Source organism: Oncorhynchus gorbuscha, linkage group LG11 (genome assembly GCF_021184085.1).
Source record: "Oncorhynchus gorbuscha isolate QuinsamMale2020 ecotype Even-year linkage group LG11, OgorEven_v1.0, whole genome shotgun sequence".
NCBI lineage: Eukaryota > Metazoa > Chordata > Actinopteri > Salmoniformes > Salmonidae > Oncorhynchus > Oncorhynchus gorbuscha.
The window spans coordinates 52344657-52372022 of NC_060183.1; the positions used below are offsets into that span (position 1 = coordinate 52344657).

At 45.2% G+C, this 27366-nt stretch overlaps 1 protein-coding gene and 1 long non-coding RNA gene across 2 annotated transcripts; one reads left to right on the forward strand and one right to left on the reverse strand.

The window, feature by feature from the left end:
* Positions 1-434: 434 nt before the first annotated feature.
* On the reverse strand, positions 435-3931 carry LOC124048909. Its single transcript, XR_006841325.1, has 3 exons — positions 3559-3931; positions 2915-2983; positions 435-1119 (listed from the first exon to the last, which is right to left on the reverse strand). It is a non-coding gene; the product is annotated as an uncharacterized LOC124048909 (long non-coding RNA).
* On the forward strand, positions 2936-27364 carry LOC124048906 (ectonucleoside triphosphate diphosphohydrolase 2-like). The gene is made up of 9 exons (XM_046370077.1): positions 2936-3127; positions 12732-12849; positions 13755-13905; positions 20457-20616; positions 23025-23252; positions 23644-23916; positions 25225-25344; positions 25701-25835; positions 26665-27364. Exons 1-9 carry the CDS (start codon positions 3011-3013, stop codon positions 26875-26877), a joined length of 1515 nt encoding a protein of 504 aa, XP_046226033.1. The 5' UTR covers positions 2936-3010; the 3' UTR covers positions 26878-27364.
* The last annotated feature ends 2 nt before the right edge of the window (positions 27365-27366 follow it).

Consider the following 27366-nt stretch of genomic DNA (forward strand, 5'->3'; position numbering starts at 1 on the left):
GTTTATGCAGCGTATCCTACTACACACTTTGCAATCTATATTTTTGGCCGACACTCAAAAGGTGCACTTGGGTTAATTCGCTTGGCACGTCGGATGAGCGTAGAGACATGATACAGTATGTTATGTTCTGTTAATTTAGTGCAAACTCATTTTCAGTGGCCGCAGTTGGAGCCTAGGACAGAAGAATGCTGATGTGCCTGCTCAGGTAGAATATTTACTCATCCGTAGCCATTCAGATGAGTGTGTACTTTGTCTACACACTCATCTCATATGTATATACTGTACTCGATACCATCTACTGTATGCTGCTCTGTACCATCACTCATTCATATATCCTTATGTACATGTTCCTTATCCCCTTACACTGTGTATAAGACAGTAGTTTTGGAATTGTTAGTTAGATTACTTGTTGGTTATCACTGCATTGTCGGAACTAGAAGCACAAGCATTTCGCTACACTCGCATTAACATCTGCTAACCATGTGTATGTGACAAATAAAATTTGATTTTGATTTGATTTCTAAATGGGTGTAGCTTAAGTTTTGTGCCTGTTTTTTCCCCCAGAAGAGACGGGTCATGAATTGTGTTTCTAGTTAGGCATATGGCACAATTTTAGAGCAAATACATGTGATACCACCAGATTCCACCGTCCACACCTGTTAGCAGGTGAACCTCATCACCTGAAATCTGAAGTTTGTAAGGTAAGAAGTTTTACTTTACTTTCATACACCCAAGTACTTCTCTGCAGCTGCCACCACAACATCTATTTTCTGTGATTTACATTCCATTTCTGCGAAGACCTCCCTGAACAGAGCCATGAACCCCTCATACAAATGCAGCTCCTCCTCTCTCCCAGACGGCCGTAGCACACTACAACGCCCATCCAGTCAGCAGGGATATAACCATGGCAACCTTGGACCTCTCGGTGGTGTTAGCTCCCATCTGATGAGCACTGGAGTAGGATGCCACGGCATTTTTATGGAGTCCCTTCGTATTTATGGAGTCCCAACTCGCTGACCTGGACAGACTGCTGGATGGGCTGGGATATTGGCTCCCTAGGTCGACTGGTGGTATATAATCCTCCGCCCGAGGGAGGTGATGCCCCTTATGTAACGTTATCTACATTGTAGAATAATAGTAAAGACATCAAACTAAGAAATAACACATATGGAATCATGTAGTAACCAAAAGAAGTGTTAAACAAATCAAAATATATTTTATATTTGAGATTCTTCAATGTAGCCACCCTTTGACTTGATGACTGAGTTGCACACTCTTGGCATTCTCTCAACCAGCTTCATGAGGTAGTCACTTGGAATGCATTTCAATTAACAAGTGTGCCTTGTTAAATATTAATTTGTGGAATTTCTTTCCTTAATGCTTTTGAGCCAATCAGTTGTGTTGTGACAAGGTAGAGGTGGTATAAAGAATATAGCCCTACTTGGTAAAAGACCAAGTCCATAATATGGCAAGAACAGGCTAGTATTACAGAAAAACAACAAAACATGTTTGTTTTATTTATTCATCACATAGATTGATCAAATTAATTTATAAACATTCCTACTGCCCATCACCGGCAGCTAAATTCCAATCAAATGCTGTGTTTCTCACTCTACACTCGCTCTCCTCCTCCACTGACGATAATGCACACACTAGAGTATCTAGCCTTGGGCTCCCGAGTGGCACAGCCGTCTAAGGCACTGCATGTCAGTTTGGTTCGGTCCCAGGCTGTATACAACCAGCGGTGATTGGGAGTCCCATAGGGCAGCGCACATATTCGCCCACAATTGTCCGGGTTAGGGTTTGGCCCGGGGTAGGCCATCATTCTAAATAAGAATTTGTTCTTAACTAACTTGCCTAGTTAAATAAAATAAATACATTCCGACTAGGCATCTCTTTGCTCCATGCACCTTGGAAAGAACCTTTACCTGATCCAGTCAGCCATTCAGTAGATAGGCTACGCTTTACCTGGTCCAGTCAGCCATTCAGTAGATAGTAGATACGCTTTACCTGATCCAGTCAGCCATTCAGTAGATAGGCTACGCTTTACCTGATCCAGTCAGCCATTCAGTAGGTAGGCCACGCTTTACCTGATCCAGTCAGCCATTCAGTAGATAGGCTACGCTTTACCTGATCCAGTCAGCCATTCAGTAGATAGGCTACGCTTTACCTGATCCAGTCAGCCGTTCAGTAGATAGGCTACGCTTTACCTGATCCAGTCAGCCATTCAGTATATAGGCTACGCTTTACCTGATCCAGTCAGCCATTCAGTAGATAGGCTACGCTTTACCTGATCCAGTCAGCCATTCAGTAGATAGGCTACGCTTTACCTGATCCAGTCAGCCATTCAGTAGGTAGGCCACGCTTTACCTGATCCAGTCAGCCATTCAGTAGGTAGGCTACGCTTTACCTGATCCAGTCAGCCATTCAGTAGATAGGCTACGCTTTACCTGATCCAGTCAGCCATTCAGTAGATAGGCTACGCTTTACCTGATCCAGTCAGCCATTCAGTAGATAGGCTATGCTTTACCTGGTCCAGTCAGCCATTCAGTAGATAGGCTACGCTTTACCTGATCCAGTCAGCCATTCAGTAGATAGGCTATGCTTTACCTGGTCCAGTCAGCCATTCAGTAGATAGGCTATGCTTTACCTGGTCCAGTCAGTGTGCGCCATCAGTAAAATACTTCTGACATCTTTTTAAAATAATTATGACAAAATGTAGGCTTTAAAATGTTGTTCAGTAATTTACTTTGTTAACAAACAATGGAGTAAAACAAGATTATATTTTGGGTTCTGATTGGGTACGACAGAACTAAGCTCATGAGGAATTTATAAATGATATGGCTACATATAATTAATGTATTGATGTAGCAATGATGTGAGTTGTATGAAGCCAAACCCATTGTGAAGTTACCTCACTCAAGCTGTTATCTCGTCTCCTTTGCCTTCACTGCCAAGCCAGGCATCGCACTGGAGATTCCATCTGCAAGAAGAACTACAGTTTCAACACATGGCCAAGCAACGCCGTTATATTTTCGCCCCAGTTGCGCTTATACTGTTTGGAATAGTAGCAATTTTTCTTCTAACTATTCCCACTGAGGACTTGGCCGAACCTCCGGAATGTATGGTAAGATTCGTTGGGTTATTTCTGTGTTCACAGCTTTTATGCGGTGTTGTGAAATGTAAGATGAACCCATTTCCAACCGTGCAATGGAGAGTGCAGTGCGGTGTCCGGTCCTCGCGCGCCACTGCTACGCATTCATAATATAAATAGCATAGTCTATGGGACAGGGTAATTTATAAGTCTACTATAACACTGTTGATAAGAAAATTATGTTGACAAGCAGTCAACATTTGAGTATGTCTATAAACCTGATACGTAAAATAATACAAGAAACGTGTAGCAATTCAGTTAGCCTACATACAGTACCATCTTAGGTTTATAGGCTTAAAATGTTCTTTCCATACACTTGAATAAGGTTGATGGCCAACCTTTCTTAGCTCCTAACAAATAATACACCAGTTATGAGAGGACAGTCATTGAAAAATAATACAAACCTATTTGGCCATTAAATGTGTCTGCCCCGTTGTCAATATAGCCTTATTTTCTGCCGCATTCATAATTGTGAACTCGGAAATCTCCGACTTTTGTTTTCAGTGCATTCAGGACAATTGGGATCTCGGAACCACAAAAACGAGCTAGTATTACATTTGAACGGTCATCCAACTCGGAATTCCAAATTGGAAACTCCGGTATCTTTCTAGAGCTCCAACTTTCCGACTTATTTTAGTTCCTATCTGTCTTGAAAGCACTATTCACCCGGATAACTGTTCCAGCATGGGTGTGAGTTGCTGACAACCTAGTGACACTACAAAATGTTTGTACAACTAATGCAAGATAGACCAGAGTCTGTCGTTTCCAATGGGAGCAAATTAATCATAGTGGGCAGAACAAGCAAGGATTTGGGCAGAGCCAAGCACTAGCTAATGAGATCCTATTGGCGCATTCTAGCATTTATTTGCAGATTTACGTTAGGGAATGCCTACTCTGTGAAGTGCGCTTGTGCTATAACAACGCAATTTTTGGGAAACTTTGGCAACGACTGAAGTCTAGTTTTGAAAACAGAAAACTGTATGGAGATCAAATGTTTCATCATAAGAAAATTAGTAGGATGTCGGGCAAAATCCATCTTCTCCCACTGCGGGCCACTGGGCATCCTCTCATCACCATATTTGGTAGTGAGTGGAAATGCCAACTGAAGACTTTACATTTGTACATCCTGTAAAATGTCTGGCTCATTGTTCTACATGTGACACTAAAATGTGGTGTCCAAAGCAACCTGCCGACAATGACCGTGTTCGGGAGCATCAAGTCCATGAGGCATTGTTGGCGAGGGGCTTCTCCTGACGCCTGCATTACATTGCAGACAGGGTCTTTAGAACTCCCCCCTCCCCCACACCTCTTTCTCTGTGTGTGTGTGTGTCTCTCTCTCTGTGTGTGTGTGTGTCTCTCTCACACGGTGTCTCTCTCTCTCTCTCTCTCTCTCTCTCTCTCTCTCTCTCTCTCTCTCTCTCTCTCTCTCTCTCTCTCTCTCTCTCTCTCTGTGTGTGTGTGTGCGTGCGTGTGCGCGCGCGCGTGTGTGTGTGTGCGTGTGTGTGCGTGTGTGTGTGCGCTCTCTTCACTGCTCATGGAGCAGCCCCCTGGACTTCTTCAGAATGTTTTTTACATGGATGGCATGTAAACTAACAACACATTTGTGAGCAACTTGATGTGTATGTGTGTTGGTTGTGATGTAGTCTGGCGTGGTCTGGTGTGATGTCACATACCCTCATGCATGCCTGGGTCTTTGTGCAGAAAGTAGAAAGAAGCCTCCACTCGCTTGAATAGACATTGCCAATGGCTCAACCCCCTGTATGTTTGGGTGAATTCAAAAAAATCTCAAAGAGAAGAGTAGTTTAATGCAGCTTGAACCATAAAATATGATAACTAGAACTTCTTACATGTGTTACTGACAGTCTGTTTAGGTAAAGCATATGAATCAAACCTCTACTGATTCTCATATAAATCTTTTTAATACCCTTCAAATTGTATGAATACCATACATTGTGTTTCAACAAAAAGGGGGGGGGGGCGGAAAGCAGCTCTTTGTGGAGGACTGGCCTGCAGATGTTCTGTCCGTTAACAACCTAGAACCGTGGGAATGACTACTAGTGCATATTTTGTCAGTGGTGTATATCCATTATGTTTCTTTTTGGTGCATTTCCATGTTGTTCTGTTTTTGGAAGACTCTCCCTCTAACCTCCCATTAGCTATGGTTCCATTAAATTGGTGAAAGATTTTCATGCAAATATTCTAAAATCTGCATAAAGAAAATGTGCACATTTTCCCACCAGTGGTGTGTTTCCACCATACTGACTTGTTGCAGATAAAAATCAGTGTGTGATATCGTAGTGCACACAAAATGTACTATTTCACTGAAGTTTTCATGTACCGAATAAACCAATCTGAAGTCCCCTATATCATCACAGCTGGAGATTACTACAGGTCGTCTTTGTGTAGCCCTTATCGCCTATCTCTTATCATTTTCCCATACCAAAGCCGTCAACCACACACCCCTGTTAGCTGGTGAAATTGTTAACCGTCAGTCTGTTGAGAAAAAGTTTGAAGGTCTTATCCTGTTTCCATCCCACTGCCCCATCAATCATGTCAGTGGATGAGCTCGTTTTCAGCAGAATAGTTTTTGCGGGGGTTATTGGGAGGTCAAAACAGGAAGATGTATTCCTCGGGTGAAACATACAGGCCATGCCAATCAGCTGGTTCGCCATTTAGTAGATACAGATAGTTATACTTAATGCCAGATAGATTGTCACCGCACTTGAGTTATTAATGTCAGCTGTGTAGACAAACTCAGTGGCCTTGTGGTTAGAGCGTCCACCCTGATATTGGGAAGTTGGGAATTCAATCCCCAGCAGAGTCGTACCCGATCATCGGGTATGCTTGGAATTCTGTATTAAATTCAGCGTTCAAAACATCTGGGAGCTCGGAAATCTCAGACTCCTGTGCTTTCGAAACAACTGGGAACTCAGAAAAAAAACTGGCCTCTTTCTAGAGCTCTGACCTGAAGATCACTTTGTCATAATTTTTCAGAGTTTCCAGTTGTTTTGAACACAGCAAAAGGCCCAGTGCAGTCAAAACTGGGATTTCCTGTGATTTCTATATATTTCGACACTATGAGGTTGGAACAATGTTGTGAAATTGTGAATATTATGATTATGCACTTTTAGTGTAAGAGCTGTTTGAAATTTCAGCCTGTTTTGGTGGGATGGAGTTTTGGCCATTCCATGGTGACTTCTGTAAATTAGTTAATAGACCAATAAAAAAGAGTTCCAAACTTCTCTGACAAAATAGCAAATGGTCTATTTTCCCCTTCCCACTCATACCACTCCAAGACAGCCCTAGCTAAATTCTTGCTTGAGAAATTGCTCTTTGCTATGAAGCTATTTTTATTTTATTTTATTATCCATTTTAAAGGTCCAATGCAGTCATTTATAACTCGATATCAAATAATTTCTTGATAACAGTTAAAAGTTTATCTCAATATTTGTGAAGACTTACCTTGTGAAGACTTACAGAAAACGTTTGACCTCTGCCATTGCCAACAAAGGGTATAAAACAAAGTATTGATATAAATTTTTGTTATGGACCAAATACTTATTTTCCACCATAATTTGCAAATAAATTCATAAAAAATCCTACAATGTGATTTTCTGGATTTTTTCCCCCTCATTTTGTCTGTCATAGTTGAAGTGTACCTATGATGAAAATTACAGGCCTCTCTCATCTTTTAAGTGGGAGAACTTGCACAATTGGTGGCTGAATAAATACTTTTTTGCCCCACTGTATATATATATATATATATATATATATATAACAACATGTTGTCAGCTAACCTATCTATAACATCAAAGATCCACCACCATATTTTAAAGTAGGTATGGGGTTCTTTTCTGCATATGCATCTTTCTTTTGATGCAAAACCTACGACTGGTGTGTGTGGCCAAAGAGCTCTATTTTCATGTAATCTGACCATAGCAACAGTTCCAATCCAAGTGTCAATGACGTTTAGCAAACTCCAGGCATTTACATTTGATGGATGTTTAGAAATATTATATTCTTATTTACAATAAAAGTGACTCTAAAATGACACACTACATTATTTATCATTCATTTCTATTTGGTACAAAATAATCTGAAACAACCAAAATAAACTGCAAAATCATTCAAGAAGTTTGTGGAGTCACAAGCTTGATGTAATCATTGGGTGCTAGGAATATGGGACCAAATACTAAAGTTTTGACTACTTTAATAGACATATAAGTGAATATGTTCAAATACTTTTGGTTTCCTAAAATGGGGGGACTATGTACAACAAGTGCTGTGATTTCTAAACCGTTCACCCGATATGGATGAAAACACCGTCACATTAAAGTGCCGGAGTACAGAGCCAAAACAAAAACAAAATCTGTCACTACTTTTGGACCTCACTGTAGCTCAGTATTTGTATTTTTTATTTTATAGAGTCTTTTTTATTCGGCTTTATCAAGGGTGCCAATAATTATGGTAATGACTGTATATTACCATGTAAACACACATTTAGCATGAGGAAAAACATACAGAGACGGGAAAGGGCGATTGAAGTGGAAAGAATATAGATTAAGTTAAATGATTCTAGTCATATGGGTAGTGTGTGTGTGTGTGTGTGTGTGTGTGTGTGTGTGTGTGTGTGTGTGTGTGTGTGTGTGTGTGTGTGTGTGTGTGTGTGTGTGTGTGTGTGTGTGTGTGTGTGTGTGTGTGTGTGTGTGTGTGTGTGTGTGTGTGTGTGTGTGTGTGTGTGTGTGTGTGTGTGTGTGTGTGTGTGTGCACGCTGTCACACAAACAGGAGGCTTCTGGTCTGAAAGCAACCCATGTTTGCAGATCATGAAGGAGCTGTTTGGAGTGTCTAAGCTCCAATCCTGATCGTGCTATGGATCGTCAACTCTAAACATGGTGAATTGTGTGTAAATGTTCAAATGAGAAAGGAAACAATAATTTACCAAACACAGTCAGCGAATTAAACAAATTTCAACAACCTTGTCAGAAAAAGAGAGCAATTCAAATTGAATTATGTCCAAAAGTGGATGTTTAGAGTTGATGATTCATAGCACAATCAGGATTGGAGTTTTACACACTACAAAGAGTTCATGATCTGCAAACATGGATTGTTCTCATCCTCTCTCACTTGCGCCACAATCTTGAAGTAAACATGCAACCAGCATTCTTGCTGGCAAAATATATACACATGTCATAAAAGACAGAGGCCACCATTTGAAAGAAGAGGTTTGTAGTTAATCAAGTTAAATTTACATTTACATTTTACATTTAAGTCATTTAGCAGACGCTCTTATCCAGAGCGACTTACAAATTGGTGCATTCACCTTATGACATCCAGTGGAACAGCCACTTTACAATAGTGCATCTAAATCTTTTAAGGGGGGTTGAGAAGGATTACTTTATCCTATCCTAGGTATTCCTTAAAGAGGTGGGGTTTCAGGTGTCTCCGGAAGGTGGTGATTGACTCCGCTGTCCTGGCGTCGTGAGGGAGTTTGTTCCACCATTGGGGGGCCAGAGCAGCGAACAGTTTTGACTGGGCTGAGCGGGAACTGTACTTCCTCAGTGGTAGGGAGGCGAGCAGGCCAGAGGTGGATGAACGCAGTGCCCTTGTTTGGGTGTAGGGCCTGATCAGAGCCTGGAGGTACTGAGGTGCCGTTCCCCTCACAGCTCCGTAGGCAAGCACCATGGTCTTGTAGCGGATGCGAGCTTCAACTGGAAGCCAGTGGAGAGAGCGGAGGAGCGGGGTGACGTGAGAGAACTTGGGAAGGTTGAACACCAGACGGACTGCGGCGTTCTGGATGAGTTGTAGGGGTTTAATGGCACAGGCAGGGAGCCCAGCCAACAGCGAGTTGCAGTAATCCAGACGGGAGATGACAAGTGCCTGGATTAGGACCTGCGCCGCTTCCTGTGTGAGGCAGGGTCGTACTCTGCGGATGTTGTAGAGCATGAACCTACAGGAACGGGCCACCGCCTTGATGTTAGTTGAGAACGACAGGGTGTTGTCCAGGATCACGCCAAGGTTCTTAGCGCTCTGGGAGGAGGACACAATGGAGTTGTCAACCGTGATGGCGAGATCATGGAACGGGCAGTCCTTCCCCGGGAGGAAGAGTAGCTCCGTCTTGCCGAGGTTCAGCTTGAGGTGGTGATCCGTCATCCACACTGATATGTCTGCCAGACATGCAGAGATGCGATTCGCCACCTGGTCATCAGAAGGGGGAAAGGAGAAGATTAATTGTGTGTCGTCTGCATAGCAATGATAGGAGAGACCATGTGAGGTTATGACAGAGCCAAGTGACTTGGTGTATAGCGAGAATAGGAGAGGGCCTAGAACAGAGCCCTGGGGGACACCAGTGGTGAGAGCGCGTGGTGAGGAGACAGATTCTCGCCACGCCACCTGGTAGGAGCGACCTGTCAGGTAGGACGCAATCCAAGCGTGGGCCGCGCCGGAGATGCCCAACTCGGAGAGGGTGGAGAGGAGGATCTGATGGTTCACAGTATCGAAGGCAGCCGGTAGGTCTAGAAGGATGAGAGCAGAGGAGAGAGAGTTAACTTTAGCAGTGCGGAGCGCCTCCGTGATACAGAGAAGAGCAGTCTCAGTCGAATGACTAGTCTTGAAACCTGACTGATTTGGATCAAGAAGGTCATTCTGAGAGAGATAGCGGGAGAGCTGGCCAAGGACGGCACGTTCAAGAGTTTTGGAGAGAAAAAAAAGAAGGGATACTGGTCTGTAGTTGTTGACATTGGAGGGATCGAGTGTAGGTTTTTTCAGAAGGGGTGCAACTCTCGCTCTCTTGAAGACGGAAGGGACGTAGCCAGCGGTCAGGGATAAGTTGATGAGCGAAGTGAGGTAAGGGAGAAGGTCTCCGGAAATGGTCTGGAGAAGAGAGGAGGGGATAGGGTCAAGCGGGCAGGTTATTGGGCGGCCGGCCGTCACAAGACGCGAGATTTCATCTGGAGAGAGAGGGGAGAAAGAAGTCAGAGCACAGGGTAGGGCAGTGTGAGCAGAACCAGCGGTGTCGTTTGACTTAGCAAACGAGGATCGGATGTCGTCGATCTTCTTTTCAAAATGGTTGACGAAGTCCTCTGCAGAGAGGGAGGAGGGGGGGGAAGGGGGAGGAGGATTCAGGAGGGAGGAGAAGGTGGCAAAGAGCTTCCTAGGGTTGGAGGCAGATGCTTGGAATTTAGAGTGGTAGAAAGTGGCTTTAGCAGCAGAGACAGAAGAGGAAAGTGTAGAGAGGAGGGAGTGAAAGGATGCCAGGTCCGCAGGGAGGCAAGTTTTCCTCCATTTCCGCTCGGCTGCCCGGAGCCCTGTTCTGTGAGCTCGTGGGCGGATGGACCAGAGCAGTTAGCAGTGTTATCTGTAAACTCCACGCAGTGGCCAAGATAGGCAATGAGTCGTCGAGCCACGGAGCGGGAGGGGAGGACCGAGCCGGCCTGGAGGATAGGGGGCATAGAGAGTCAAAGGATGCAGAAAGGGAGGAGAGGAGGGTTGAGGAGGCAGAATCAGGAGATAGGTTGGAGAAGGTTTGAGCAGAGGGAAGAGATGATAGGATGGAAGAGGAGAGAATAGCGGGGGAGAGAGAGCGAAGGTTGGGACGGCGCGATACCATCCGAGTAGGGGCAGTGTGGGAAGTGTTGGATGAGAGCGAGAGGGAAAAGGATACAAGGTAGTTGTCGGAGACTTGGAGGGGAGTTGCAATGAGGTTAGTGGAAGAACAGCATCTAGTAAAGATGAGGTTGAGCTTATTGCCTGCCTTGTGAGTAGGGGGGAAGGTGAGAGGGTGAGGTCAAAAGAGGAGAGGAGTGGAAAGAAGGAGGCAGAGAGGAATGAGTCAAAGGTAGAGGTGGGGAGGTTAAAGTCGCCCAGAACTGTGAGAGGTGAGCCGTTTTTTTACGTGGGAAGAGATGTTTGAGAGACATGCTATTCTGCCTTCCTCAGGAAAGGAGCTTATCAAGGCATCAAGCTCATTGATGAATTCTCAGAGGGAACCTGGAGGGCGATAAATGACAAGGATGTTAAGCTTGAAAGGGCTGGTAACTGTGACAGCATGGAATTCAAAGGAGGCGATAGACAGATGGGTAAGGGGAGAAAGAGAGAATGACCACTTGGGAGAGATGAGGATCCCGGTGCCACCACCCCGCTGACCAGAAGCTCTCGGGGTGTGCGAGAACACGTGGGCGGATGAAGAGAGAGCAGTAGGCGTAGCAGTGTTATCTGTGGTGATCTATGTTTCCGTCAGTGCCAAGAAGTCGAGGGACTGGAGGGAGGCATAGGCTGAGATGAACTCTGCCTTGTTGGCCGCAGATCGGCAGTTCCAGAGGCTACCGGAGCACTGGAACTCCACGTGGGTCGTGCGCGCTGGGACCACCAGATTAGGGTGGCCGCGGCCACGCGGTGTGGAGCGTTTGTATGGTCTGTGCAGAGAGGAGAGAACAGGGATAGACAGACACATAGTTGACAGGCTACAGAAGAGGCTACGCTAATGCAAAGGAGATTGGAATGACAAGTGGACTACTACACGTCTCGAATGTTCAGAAAGTTAAGCTTACGTAGCAAGAATCTTATTGACTAAAATGATTAAAATGATACAGTACTGATGAAGTAGGCTAGCTGGCAGTGGCTGCGTTGTTGACTTTGTAGGCTAGCTGGCAGTGGCTGTGTTGTTGACACTACACTAATCAAGTCGTTCTGTTGAGTGTAATAGTTTCTACAGTGCTGCTATTTGGGGGCTAGCTGGCTAGCTAGCAGTGTTGATTACGTTACGTTGCGTTAAAAGAACGACAATAGCTGGCTAGCTAACCTAGAAAATCGCTCTAGACTGAAATGAAATGAAAATGTGATACTACCTGTGGAGCGAAGCGGAATGTGACCGGGTTGTTGAGTGCGGAAGTTCTATTCGGTAGACGTTGGCTAGCTGTTGGCTAGCTAGCAGTGTCTCCTACGTTAAGGACGACAAATAGCTGGCTAGCTAACCTAGGTAAATTAAGATAATCACTCTAAGACTACACACTCTAAACTACACAATTATCTTGGATACGAAGACAGCAAAGACAACTATGTAGCTAGCTAACACTACACTAATCAAGTCGTTCAGTTGAGTGTAATAGTTTCTACAGTGCTGCTATTCGGTAGACGGTGGACGTTTGCTAGCTGGCTAGCTGCTGGGCAGATAGCAGTGTAGACTACGTTAGGACGACGAAATACGATAATTACGCAATTATCTTTGATACAAAGACGGCTATGTAGCTAGCTAAGAAGAAATTGCTAAGATTAGACAAATCAAACCGTTGTACTATAATGAAATGTAATGAAAAGTTATACTACCTGCGGACCGAAGTGCGGATGCGACCACTCGCTCCAACCTGGAAGTACATTAAATGTCTTCCAGATGCCTCTATCCCTATTAAATGTCTTTGCGTAGATGGATTTCAAACACCTGATCATTTGTAGCCTTTTATTGTTTGGAGTAGAGTAGAGTTGTCTTTCCTTTGACATTATTCTGAATCAGCCATTTTTGTCAATATTATTCCCTCTGTCTTTAACCTCCCTTTCCTCTGTTCTCTCCAACCCTCTCCCCAGTATGGGATAGTCTTGGACGCAGGTTCCTCCCACACAGCTATGTACATCTACAAGTGGCCAGCAGACAAGCAGAACGGCACAGGTGTGGTCACTCAGCACAGTGAATGCCATCCAAAGGGTAAGAGTGTCCCAATAGAAGGATTGTTCCAGGTGTTTGTCTGCTATTTACCTAGTGTTTACATATCAATTACTTTTAAATTATTAAAACAAGCAATATTACCATTTGTTAGCAACCAATTATTTGAAGTAATCACCAGAAAGTACAGATTTACATTTTTTTAAATGTAAATTGCAGGCAGATACAATATAATAGTAAAATAGTGTGTTACCCAAAGTCTTACACCCTAAAATCTCAATTCTACTTTTGTTGGGTACTCTGAGTAGGAAAGAAACACTGTTTTAGTTAAATGGAGTGGAAGTTTTTTGGCACTCCAGTTGGCAAAGAACAGTTCCCTTTGTGTGCTGTGTGCGCGCCTTTCGGGTAACTCGTTACACAAGGCTAGACATAAAGAAGCAGACAAACATGGATGCCTAGCAACGGTGGATTTGTCAGTAGTTGTGCAGTGACTCAGTGTGCTGTGTGCTTTTCAAGTCCTGTCCTGCATACATGACTTGCGTGTTCATATAGATCACAGTTGTTGGCTGCTTTCATTAATGTGAAGTATTTGCAAATACACCAGCTTTCCTGAAGTTCATGTAAACAACACTTTCCAGGTAGTAAGACTCCCCAAGTCTCTCTTTTCAGGTAGTAAATCTCCAAGTGCTCTCTTTTTATGTACAGTAGCTACTGCATGTGTGCATGCATGTCTCCCCACCATCATTTTCTATTACTAGTCGATTTGATCAATGTTAAATGGAATATAGTTAAAAAATATACTTCTACAGCTCCGTCTAGGGAGAGGAGTTATTTCCATAAACTCAGATGACTAGACCACCAAATAAGTGGATGGAATTAGTAAAATTGTGATAATGTGTGGTCGGACTATATTACATACAGTAATGTATCATGTTCCCGCCATGCAGGTGGAGGAATCTCTAGCTATGTGGGACAGCAGGGAGCAGCAGGGAGAAGCCTCCAAGTTTGCCTGGACCAAGCCATGCAGGATATCCCCAGAGCCAGGCACCACCTCACACCTGTCTACCTCGGAGCCACCGCTGGCATGAGGCTCCTCAAGTGAGTTATAGTGTGTTAATGAGAGTGAGTGCACAAGCATGTGGCCGTAACAAGGCATAAGGCGAGACCCAAATGCAGACACAGGAGGCAGATGGTTGGAGTCTTAAAATGTTTATTAATCCAAAGGGGTAGGCAAGAAAATGGTCGTGGACAGGCAAGAGAATGGTCGTGGACAGGCAAGAGAATGGTCGTGGACAGGCAAGAGAATGGTCGTGGACAGGTAAAAAACAAGTCCAGGAGGTACAAAGTGGCAGACAGGCTCATGGTCCAGGCAGGCAGAATGATCAGGCAGGCGGGTACAAAGTCCAGAAACAGGCTGTCAGGATTTGGCCAGGGTTGTTCCAGTTTTTGGTCACTAGATGCCCCCATTGTGCTTTTTGACCTTTTGTTTTCCCTTGATCCCCATTATTATTTGCACCTGTGCCTCGTTTCCCCTGATTGTATTTAAACCCTTAGTTTTCCTCAGTTCTTTGCTCTGTGTTTGTATGTTAGCACCCAGCCCTAGTATTCTGTGAACTCTTGTTGATCCCGGTGACTCTCTTGTGGAATTCTGTTTTTTGTTCTTGTTTATTTATTTTTGAGTATCTTTTGAGGATTTTTATGCTATACCTACCACCTTGTGGATTTACCTTTTTGTCTTGGAGGATTACCTTTGTTCTTGTGGAATTCCTTTTGAGGTTGTGGAGTTACATGTTTTCCTGAAGGACTTCACTTTTTACTTCATTAAATACACCATCTCAAGTACTGCTGTGTCTGCCTCATCTTCTGTGTTCTGCCGACTATTCGTGGCTCAGTTGGTTAAGTGACTGTTTCTCATTCCGGAGACCCGGGTTCGCAACCGGGTCCTGACACAGGCAAAGGTCAAAACCAGGAGAACTAGAAAAAGGAGCATGCAAAAAGCAGGAGAATGGGAAAACCGCTGGTTGACTTGGTAACATACAAGACGAACTGGCACAGAGAGACAGGAAACATAGGGATAAATACCCTGGGAAAATAACCGACACCTGGAGGGGGTGGAGACAATAGCAGGAACAGGTGAAACAGATCAGGGTGTGACAGGCTGTGTGTGGGTGTGTATGAGTATCTTTGTATGCAAATAATCTGTGGGTAAGGATCAGTGGTGTAAAGTACTTAAATAAAAATACTTAAGTTTTTTGCAGGTGTCTATACTTTACTTTTTTTTGACAACTTTTACTTTTACTTCACTACGTTCCTGAAGAAAATAATGTACTTTGTCTTCCATACATTTTCCCGGACTGGACAAGAAAATGGTCTAATTCACGCACTTATCAAGAGAATGCGTGGTCATCCCTAGTGCCTCTGATTTGGCAAACTCACTAAACACAAATGCATCATTTGTAAATGATGTCTGAGTGTTGGATTGTGCCCCTGGATATCTGTAACAAATGTAAACAAGAAAATGGTGCTGTCTGTCACGCTCTGATCTGTTTCACCTGCTGGTCTCTACCCCCTCCAAGTGTCGCTTATTTTCCCTGTGCTAGTTCTGTGCTAGTTTGTCTTGTTTGTCAAGTCAACCAGCATTTTTGTTTCTCAGCGCCTGCGTTCCCAGTCTCTCTTTTCTCGCCCTCCTGGTTTTGACCCTTGCCTGTCCTGACTCTGAGCCCGCCTGCCTGACCACTCTGCCTGCCCCTGACCTCGAGCCTGCCTATCGTCTTGTACCGTTTGGACTCTGACCTGGTTACTGAACCCCTGCCTGTCCTGACCTCGAGCCTGCCTATTGCCTGGTACTGTTTGGACTCTGACCTGGTTTATGAACTCTCACCTGTACCCGACCTGCCTTTTGCCTACCCCTTTTGTCATAATAAATATCATAGCTCAAGCATCTGCCTCCTGTGTCTGCATTTGGCTCTCACCTTGTGACCTTATAGTGCGAACTGGCCATGACAGACCCAGCAGACTTGAACCAGCTCCGTCACGTTGTCTCCCTGCAGGGAGCCATCATTGGGAGGCATGAGGCACTACTTCGGGACCTTTTGGAAGGGCTTCGTTCCCTGACGGAACGTCTTGGATGGAGGCGGCTCAGACTACTGCAAGTACATCATAACTCCCGTAGTGTTGCAGACTTCGCAGTAGATTTTCAAACATTGGCCGCCGAGAGTTCCTGGAATACGGAGGTTCTGTTCGGCACCTTCCTCCATGGACTGTCGGAGGGGATAAAGGACGAGCTCGGGAAATACCACTGGATCTCGATTCTCTCATTGCCCCTTTCGATTAGGATTGAGGGCGCCTACGAGAACGGCGGTGTGAGATGAGGTCGGGCCTCGGGAACACTCGTTCATTTGTTGATGTTGGTGCATGCCCTAAGGAATCCGAAAATCCTAGACGTGTGTATTTCCGAGGAGAGCCGAAAACACCCAACAAGAATCATTATTCCAGAGCCCATGCAACTGGGAAGAGCTAGATTATCGGTTGGGGAATGCTCACGTAGGTTGAGTTCAAACTGTCTGTACTGTGGAGGTGTGGGACATTATATAGCCACCTGCCCTGTCAAGAAACCATTTTCTTTAGTGGGTACAAGTACTCTGGCTCACCAGGCTGGGAGTTTTCTAATTCACATCACATGTACACCTTTTTTTGTGATTCTGCTGTGGGGAGACCAGTCTAAGTCTCTCCAGGTGCTCATTGACTCTGGGGTTGATGAAAGTTATGGATGCTACCATGGTTTCTGAATTAGGTATTCCCACTCAACCGCTCTGTCCCCATGGATGCAAGGGCACTGGACGGCCACTCAATCGGAAGAGTCACACATAGCACAGTGCCTGTTCAGATACGGGTTTCAGGAAACCACAGTGAGACCATACAGTTCCACCTCATCGATTCACCCCATGTTCCTGATCTGGGATTTTCGTGGCCCCAAAAACACAACCCTGTTATTGACTGGACCACGAGCTCCATCCTGTGTTGGAGCCCGTTTTGTCATTCCCACTGCTTTAAAGTGGCACAGCTGTCCCCTGAGGCGTCACCCTCGGGGCGTAAGCAAAGCCTCAGAAGTCTCTGCCATTTCCAATAAGTACCATGACCTCCTGGATGTATTCAGTAAGGCACGGCCTACTTCTCTTCCCCCGCACCGTCCTTATGATTATGCCATTGATCTTCTCCCCGGCACCACACCACCTCATGGTTGGATATATTCTCTATCTGGCCCAGAGACCAAGGCCATGGAAGAGTACATTGAGGAATCTCTGGCTACTGGAGGCATCTGTCCGTCTCCATCTCCTGCTGGCGCAGGGTTTTTCTTCATGGAGAAGGACGATACCCCGTGTCCGCGCATTGACTACCGGAGTCTTAATGATATAACGATCAAGATGCGTTGCCCCCTATCTCTCCTCAGCTTTCGAACCTCTCCAGGGGGGCCCTTCCAAGCCCTGGTAAACAATGTGCTCCGGGGCATGCTAAATCGTTTTGTGTTCGTCTACCTTGACGACATCGTGTTTTTGTTTTTTTCCCCGGTCTGCCCAAGAACACGTTCTCCATTTCAGACAAGTCCTTCAGAGCCTCCTGGAGAACCAGTTGTTTGGCAAGAAGTGTGAGTTCCACCGCTCTACAATCTCCTTTCTAGGATATGTCATCGCTGATGGAAATGTCCAAATGGATCTTGAAAAGGTGAAAGCAGTGGTAGATTGGCCTCAACCTACATTCAGGGTGCAGTTACAACATTTCCTAGGGTTCCCTACTTCTACCGCCGTTTCTTTCGGGGCTACAGCACCCTGACGGCCTCCCTCTCTGCACTCACCTCTACCAAAGTACCGTTCACATGGTCTCCAGCTGTTGACAGAGCCATTGTGGACCTGAAGCATCAGTTCACCACATCACCCATCCTCATCCAACCGGACCCGTCTCGTCAATTTGTGGTAGGTTGATGCTTCTGATGTTGGAGTGGGGGCCATCCTGTCCCAGCGATCTGTCCAGGACCAAAACCTCCATCCCTGTGCCTTCCTGTCCAATCGTCTCAATCTGGCAGAAAGGAACTACAACGTAGGCAACCGAGAACTTATGGCAGTCAAGATGGCGCTGGAAGAGTGGAGGCACAGGCTGGAAGGAGCAGAATAGCCATTTTTGGTTTTGACCGACCATTGCGGCTTCAGTGGGTTGGGGTATTGAAACCCTGGTTCGCAAGGCATAACGTTCCCAGCCTGAACCTGAAGGGGACCTTGCTGACCGGTTGTTTGTCCCAAACTCAGTCCGATCCTGGAATGGGCTCATTCCCCCTAGCCTTCCTTTGACTATGTTTCTGGTGACCCACAATGGTTCCCAACGTTTCTGCCTTCGTCACCGCTAAGAACAAGAACCCATGGCAAGCTCCTTCTGGCCTCCTACAGCCACTACCGGTTCCTCATCATAACTGGTCTCATATCTCTGGACTTTGTCACTGGGCTCCATCCGTCTGATGGCAACACCGTCATTCTGACGGGAGTGGATCGGTTCGCCAAGGCCACCCATTTCATCCCTCTCCCCAAACTACCCTCTGCCAAGGAGACGGCCCAGTTCATGGTGAGCCACGTCTTCCGGATCCATGGACTCCTGGTGGACATCGTCTCTGACCGGGGTTCTCGTCTCAGTTCTGGAAGGTGTTCTGCACTCTTATTGGGTCGTCGGCCAGCCTATCCTGCGGATTCCATACCCAATCCAACGGCCAGTCGGAGCGAGCTAACCATGACCTGGAAACCACCCTATGATGCCTGGTCTCAACCAACCTCACTACCTGGAGCCGGTAACTGGTCTGGGTGGAGTATGCTCGGAACACCGTTCCCTGTTCAGGCACTGGACTCACCCCATGGAGCACTCAAAAGGGGAATCAGCCTCTACTCTTTCCTGTGCAGGAGGTCCGCATACCCTCAACCCAGATGTTCGTCTGCCGCTCTCGACGTACCTGGAGAAGAGCTCGGGTAACACTTCTCAAGACCAACTCCAGGTATCGTCAAGAAGCGGATCACCCGACTCCAGCTTCCCACTACCGCATTGGGCAGAGGTTATGGCTTTCCACATGGGACCTGCCTCTTCAGGTGGAGTCCCGCAAACTGTCCTCCCATTTCATTGGTCCTTTTCCCATCTCTAGAGTCCTTAGTTCCACTACTGTCCGTCTCTTGTTACCCGTACCCTCCGTATTCACCCTACTTTCCATGTGTCTAGGATTAAGCCCGTGTGTCACAGCCCTTTGTCTTCTGTCTCCAGGCACACCCCTCCTCCCCGTGTCATCGATGGCCATCCGGTATACACGGTAAAACACCTTCTGGGTGTTCGACCACGGGAGGGGGGGGTTCCAGTACCTGGTTGACTGGGAAGGTTGCAGCCCGGAGAAGAGGTGCTGGGTTCCCGCTAGAGACATCCTGGATCCAGCCCTCATCGCCGACTTCCATCGGCGACACCCCGGTCAACCAGGTTATGCGCCCAGGTAGGACGCCAGGTGGCACCCCTAGAGGGTGGGGGTACTGTCACCACCTGATCTGTTTCGCTTGTCTCCAACCCCTCCAGGTGTCGCTTATTTTCCCCGGTGTATTTATCCCTGTGTTTCCTGTCTCTCTGTGCCAGTTCATCTTGTTTGTCAAGGCAACCAGCGTTTTTGTTTCTCAGCTCCTGCTTTCCCAGTATTTTCTCGCCCTCCCGGTTTTGACCCTTGCCTGTCCTGACTCAGAGCCTGCCTGCCTGACCTCGAGCCTGCCTATCGTCTTGTACCGTTTGGACTCTCGCCTGTACCTGACCTGCTTTTTGCCTACCCCTTTTGTCATAATAAATATCGGAGCTCAACCATCTGCCTCCTGTGTCTGCATTTGGGTCTCGCCTTGTGCCCTTATACCTTCTGCTTTGCTTAATATAAGGAACTTAAAATTATTTATACTTTGATACTAATGTATATTTTAGAAATTACATTTACTTTTGATACTCAAGTATATTTAGAACCAAATATTTTTATTCAAGTAGTATTTTACTGGGTTACTAACTTTTACTTGAATAACTTTCTATTAAGGTATCTATACTTGTACTTGTGTATCACAATTGAGTACTTTTTCCACCACTGGTAAGGATTTCCCGTTCCAGGGCAGACTGGCAAAAACAGGCCCCCACCTTTAAGCTGCCAAGCTCCTAGAAACACAATCATACCTGTTTCAGACACAGTCTTATTCCTACAGTCTGTTTTAAAGACACATGTTCACACTAAGTTATATTAAGACCCCCATACCCATGCAGACGTACACATAGACATGTTTTGTGCTCTTGTTCACACCTGTTTCAGACACATGCAATGTTAACAGAATGTAGGTCAAAGAAACACATACACACAAATGGCAGTAAGAGTTTCTAAAACATGCTAATATGGACATTTCTGCATCTTTGTGTTATCAGGGTCAAATGTGAGTCGTTGTGGTTCTGAGATATCTAATAGGAAATAAGTCCACAACAAGCTTGAGAAATGTAGCGTTTGTCTGGTAGATAGGGTATTGTTGTCATGCTGAGTAATGTTTTTCATTCCATTCCCCACGTTGATCCTGCATCTACAATATCTGAAGTAGTACATTTCACTTTGTCAACAGTATCTCCAGCCCTGTCCAGTCAGCCCAGGTATTACAGGAAGTGGGTCATAAAATCCAGTCCTATCCATTTAACTACCAGGGGGCAGCCATCTTAAGTGGCCAGGAGGAGGGAGCATACGGCTGGGTCACTGTCAACTATCTCTTGGAGAACTTCATCAAGGTACCATGGCCCAGCTTTCACCTTTCACCTGATTAGAAAATGGGGTCACGAGAAACACTTAAATAAAAAAATAAACATTGCTCTCGGTTCATATAACCAGGGTTACATCAGTAACCTCTGGTAGCCATTAGATGCGGTTGTAATAAACTGTGCGGTTTCTGTTTTCTTCCTACAAATGTGTATCTTTTGAATGGTTTAAGCAACAAGATAAATTGCACCCCTTCACTGAAAGATAAATCTCAGGAATACCCACAAGCAACGCAGGACTCATTAGACCTGAGTGGACAAGACAAGGCACTAAAATAGACTGGGGGAAAAATAACAATCATTAGCTAGTTTTCCATCCAATTGGCGACAGATTTTCATGTGAATATTCAAAAATCTGCATGAAAACAATATGTGCATTTTCCCACCAGAGATGTTTTTCCATCTAGTTGACTTGTTGGTTATAAAAGGTTGTGGGTGATGACGTAGTGATAACGGCAGCCTAGCATTAATGAGCATGTCACCAGAATAAGACCCTCAATATTGTTTGGAAAGGAGCATCAAGCTCATCACCTTGCACTTTCACCACTCTGTAAAGTTCATCATTTATTTAATCTGTAAACTAGTAAACTGCATGCTTTCCTGACGAGTTGTCGCGACATGTCAGCGCCTGACTCCAAATTTAGTTCGATATGATGGTTGTTACATCAATATTTGCCCATAAAAGAGTCTCCCCCGACATTTCTTGCAAAATTAATTTTACCGACACAAAAAGATCCCACCTTGTCCAGCATATTTTGTTTTGTACACATATAGAAAGTTTACCAACAAATTGTTTTTTCGCCATCAAGCCTGTCATTACATTTTTTATCCAACATGTTCTTTACTGGCTTAGAAAGGATGGAAACCTGATTAGTGACTATTAGTGATTATTGACTAATGATCTTCTGAATTTCCAAATACATTTCTGATGCATTTCAGTCACTTCTAACGATAATTCCTTTATATTGAAGTACTGTCAGACTGATTTGTAATAGATTGTCATAGCCCCAATTTTTAAAAAGTAAACATTGGCCGTTGATTACATCACCCTTTTTTTTACATGGAGGGGTCAAACATTTCTTTGGTTTAAAATGAGGTTGCAGGCCAAAACAGTTTGGGAACCCCTAGTGTATACGGCTGTTTGAATATAAAGATTAGCATTGCTATCTATGGTGGTTGTAATCGATCCCTGTCTTATTAATGTCTTTGCACGCAGCCATAAGCACTTAAAAACGTAAGTATCCTGTGTTAGTTTCATTCCAAGCTTTTGTAGGCATTCTTTGAAAATGTACAGTACCAGTCAAAGGATTGGACACACCTACACATTCAAGTTTATTTTTGTTTTGTACATTGTAGAATAATAGTGAAGATATCAAAACTATCAAATAACATATATGAAATCAGGTAGTAACCAAAAAAGTGTTAAAGAAATGTTAATATATTTTGTTTAAGATAAGATAAAGATAAGATTTGTTGAAGAAATCGTAATAGAGCACTCCACTAATCAAGCGTTTATGGAAGTGTGGTCAGACAGAAGCTACTCCTCAGTAAAAGGCACATGACAGCCAACTTGGAGTTTGCCAAAAGGCACCTAAAGACTCTCAGACAATGAGAAACAAAAAATTCTACTGTGAAGCATGGTGGTGGCAGCATCATGCTGTGGGGATGTTTTTCAACGGCAGGGACTGAGAGACTAGTCAGGATCGAGGCAAAGATGAACGGAGCAAAGTACAGAGAGACCCTTGATGAAATCCTGCTCCAGAGTGCTCATGACCTCCGACTGGGGCGAAGTTTCATCTTCCAACAGGATACATTTCTGATACATTTCCACATACCCTAAGCACGCAGCCAAGACATCACAGGAGTGGCTTCGGGACAAGTCTCTGAATGTCCTTGAGTGGCCCAGCCAGAGCCTGTACTTGAACCAGATCTAACATCTCTGGAGAGACCTAAAAATAGCTGTGCAGCCAACCTGACAGAGCCAAATACAGGCGTGCCAAGCTTGTAGTGTCATACCCAAGAAGTCTCAAGGCTGTAATCGCTGCCAAAGGTGCTTCAACAAAGTACTGAGTAAAGAGTCTGAATACTTATGTACAGTAAATGTGATATTTTTTTATATATATTTTTTTTAAATAAATTAGCAAATATTCTAAAAACCTGTTTTTGCTTTGTCATTATGGGGTAGTGTGTGTATATTGGTGAGGGGGGGAAATTATTTAATACATTTTATAATAAGGCTGTAATCTAACAAAATGTGGAAAAAGTCAAGGTGTCTGAATACTTTCCGAAGGCACTGTACATAGATGACTGCATCTGCTGTGTAGACAAACTACCTACACATCTCTCCTGTTACTTTGTTTGTCCCTGTGTGCCCACTGTAGTATGGCTTTGTGGGCCGTTGGCTGAGCTCCGGCAGACAGACGGTGGGGGCGCTGGACTTTGGTGGGGCGTCGACCCAGATCACCTTTGTGACCAAGGATGAGGTGGAAGATGAGAGTGACAGGGTGAAGCTACGTCTGTATGGCCATGACTACTCCCTGTACACACACAGCTTCCTGTGCTACGGACGAGACCAGGTCCTCAAACGCCTACTGGCTCACCTGGTGACGGTAGGAAACATTCTGTTTGGCCACAACAACATAACAACAACCGTATACAGTACAGCAAGGGCCCAAAGTCTTTCCCAGTCATGTCACATTTTCAGGAAAAGCTCTTGGTTCATGTTACAAGATACTATCATAGTGTAAACCAGGACCATTGAAATAAAGAAACTTTGTTATTAGTCATTGGAAACCCACCCACCCATGACTGGTTTTATAGAATTGTTTTCTACCACATATTTAATTCACTGTGTGTATTTGAAAGTCATCCCAGCACAATTGCAACAATAGATGTTGGCACTCAGTACCATAGTACTCCATGCCTGTAGCTTGCTCTCTATTTGATGTGTCAAGTTACTGTAACAATTTCTCACACTCACTCAATCCCTCTCTCTCTCAGACTCAGGGTCACACAGGGACAGTGGCCCATCCGTGCTTCCCTGCAGGCTACATTGTCACCATGAAGCTGGGGACATTGTTTGACTCTCCCTGCACGGTGGCCCAGACACCCAGCTACAGTTACAATCCCCAGGCAGCCCTGTCTGTGAAGGGCACGGGCGATTATGATCACTGCCTGGGCAATATTACTGAGATATTTTCCTTCCACAGCTGCCCCTTCTCCCAGTGCTCCTTTGATAAGGTGTTCCAGCCCAATGTCAGTGGCAGCTTCATGGTGAGAGACAGTTTACAGTGGTTAAATCAACCCTAACCCTAGCTTCATGTCCACATCTGGGTTCAACCTTAATCCTACCTTCAACCACAAACCTAACCTTTACCCCAACCATAGCTTCATGCCCACATCCCGGTTTAACCCTAATCCTAGCCTCAACCACAAATCTAACCCTAGGTCTAATACTAGCTCCGGCCCCAACCCTAGCTCCAGCTCCAACCTTAACCCCAACCCTAGCTCCAGCTCCAACCTTAACCCAACCCTATCTCCAGCTCCAACCTTAACCCCAACCCTATCTCCAGCTCCAACCTTAACCCCAAACCTAGCTCCAGCACCAACCTTAACCCCAACCCTATCTCCAGCTCCAGCTCCAACCTTAACCCCAATCCTAGCTCCAGCTCCAACTTTAACCCTAACCATAGCTCCAGCTCCAACCTTAACCCCAACCCTATATCCAGCTCCAAGCTTAACCCAACCCTATCTCCAGCTCCAACCTTAACCCCAACCCTATCTCCAGCTCCAACCTTAACCCCAACCCTAGCTCCAGCACCAACCTTAACCCCAACCCTAGCTCCAGCTCCAACCTTAACCCAACCCTATCTCCAGCTCCAACCTTAACCCCAACCCTATCTCCAGCTCCAACCTTAACCCCAAACCTAGCTCCAGCACCAACCTTAACCCCAACCCTATCTCCAGCTCCAGCTCCAACCTTAACCCCAATCCTATCTCCAGCTCCAACCTTAACCCCAACCCTATCTCCAGCTCCAATCTTAACCCCAACCCTATCTCCAGCACCAACTTTAATCCCAACCCTAGCTCCAGCTCCAACCTTAACCCCAACCCTAGCTCCAGCTCCAACCTTAACCCCAACCCTAGCTCCAGCTCCAACTTTAACCCTAACCCTAGCTCCAGCTCCAACCTTAACCCCAACCCTATATCCAGCTCCAAGCTTAACCCAACCCTATCTCCAGCTCCAACCTTAACCCCAACCCTATCTCCAGCTCCAACCTTAACCCCAACCCTAGCTCCAGCACCAACTTTAACCCCAACCCTAGCTCCAGCTTCAACCTTAACCCCAACCCTAGCTCCAGCTCCAACCTTAACCCCAACCCTAGCTCCAGAACCAACTTTAACCCTAGCTCCAGCTCCAATCTTAACCCCAACCCTATCTCCAGCACCAACTTTAACCCCAACCCTCCAGCTCCAGCTCCAACCTTAACCTCAACCCTAGCTTCAGCCATAACCCTAACTCCAGCTCTGACCCTAATCATAACTCATCCTTTTTTCTCTCTCTGTCCATTTGTCCATCAGGCGTTCTCTGCCTTCTTCTACATTCACCAGTTCCTACAGACTACTACAGGAATCCCTGTCACCACCCCTGCCCAACTGGAAGAGACAGTCCAATATATCTGTAACATGAGCATCAATGAGGTTAGCAGCCTTCTGTCTGTCTGTCTGTCTGTCTGTCTGTCTGTCTGTCTGTCTGTCTGTCTGTCTGTCTGTCTGTCTGTCTGTCTGTCTGTCTGTCTGTCTGTCTGTCTGTCTGTCTGTCTGTCTGTCTGTCTGTCTGTCTGTCTGTCTGTCTGTCTGTCTGTCTGTCTGTCTGTCTGTCTGTCTGTCTGTCTGTCTGTCTGTCTGTCTGTCTGTCTGTCTGTCTGTCTGTCTGTGAGCATCCATGCATGTGAGAGAAAGTGTCTCTGTTTGCATGTGTCTCAATGGATGATGGTTTTGTATGCGTGTCATGTATTTCATGGCTATGTCATCCCCATTTTTATATCCTGCTTCAGATGTTGGTGCTGGCCCCAAATCAGGAGCCTCGTCTGCAGGACTTCTGTGCTGCCTCTGTGTTCACCAAGGTGCTCTTCACGAGAGGCTATGGCTTTGATGAGATCTCATTTCCCCACATTTCCTTCCAAAAAAAGGTGAGCTTGCTTGTTGGGAATGTTTTTTTTCTTCTCTATCTCCTTCTTTTACTCCAGATATCAGCATAATCCTTTACATTACACAAAGTCATATCAGTACAGACATTACCGCATGAAGATAGGCAGAAACTGCTTCTCCAATAGAAATGCCCGATCACACTTGTAGGCGATGTTGGCTAGCTAAACTCATGCATAGGAACAGGTCTAACGGTTGTCTCCCACCAAACTGCGCATGTGCAGGCCGTCAAATCAAAGGCACTCCTTCAATATAAAAGTTGTTTTTGACGAAAATTAAAATGTGTCCGTTTGTCACTTTCACAAAGTTGTAGTAATAAAATATTCAACCACTTAAGACGGGGCGGCAGGTAGCCTTGTTGTTAGAGCTTTGGGACAGTAACCGAAAGGTTGCTAGATCGAATCCCTGAGCTGACAAGGTAAATATCTGCCGTTCTACCCCGGAACAAGGCAGTTACCGACTGTTCCTAGGCTGTCATTGTAAACAAGAATTTGTTCTTAACTGACTTGCCTAGTTAAAAAAAGGTAAAATAAAAAAAGACATTGGCTTGAATCTAGGTAGTGCCTTCAGATTTTGACCCTAATCATTTTCACTTCTCTCATTGACTTCTCAAACACCAGACCCTCGACCTGGTCCACTTGGTCTGTTTCGCAAGAGTTCCCAGAAATCTCACAATGTTGCATCGTTTTTGGAGCTGCAGCCTCTCCATTGAAGCTTTAACCTCTGAATGTCCTTAACTAGTGCACCAGGTGCGTATCAGAATGCACTGAGTGTACCCAAGCTGACTGAGATGTGTGTTTGTGGTGTCACCAGGCAGGGGATGCCTCTGTGGGCTGGGCCCTAGGCTACATGCTCAGTCTGAGCAGTCTGCTGCCGGGGGAGAGTGTGGGCCTGAGGAAGGCCCTGAAACCTGGAGCCTGGGCTGCCCTGCTCTTCCTCTTAGTCCTTCTCCCCGCCACCGCCCTGATGTATGTTTCCCTCCAAGCCTGCCGCAGGAAGAAAGGAAGCAGTGACACTGCCAGCTAATCATCATAAGGGACTTCCAATGACACCTGCTTTCACTTTGTTTGGAGGAAAGATGGCAAACTCTTTGTAAGGGTGCTGGTGGTACAATCCTGGACCCAAGAGTGCGTAGATAACTGTGTCATGAAGAAGATATAATGTTGTATAAAGTGTTGATCATCTTTACACTGAGATATAACAAGTGAGTTCTCCCCGGCTGTCAACACATTTAATATATCCTTTTTTTAATGTATACTTTAACAAACAGTTTTTTAAATGTACAAGTATGCATTGTAGTCTATAATTAATGTTCAACATCACTCTCACAACATGTTACCCAACATTTAAGTATAATTTGTTTGTGCTTTATATTCATTCTGTATTTTGTATTCTGATAACAAAAAATCAACTATGTTTTGTACATGGAGTGGCCTTTTCAGAAGATATATTAGTATTCATGTATTTCATACGTCATATTGACTACAACTGACTAAAACTATAAGTACCATCATA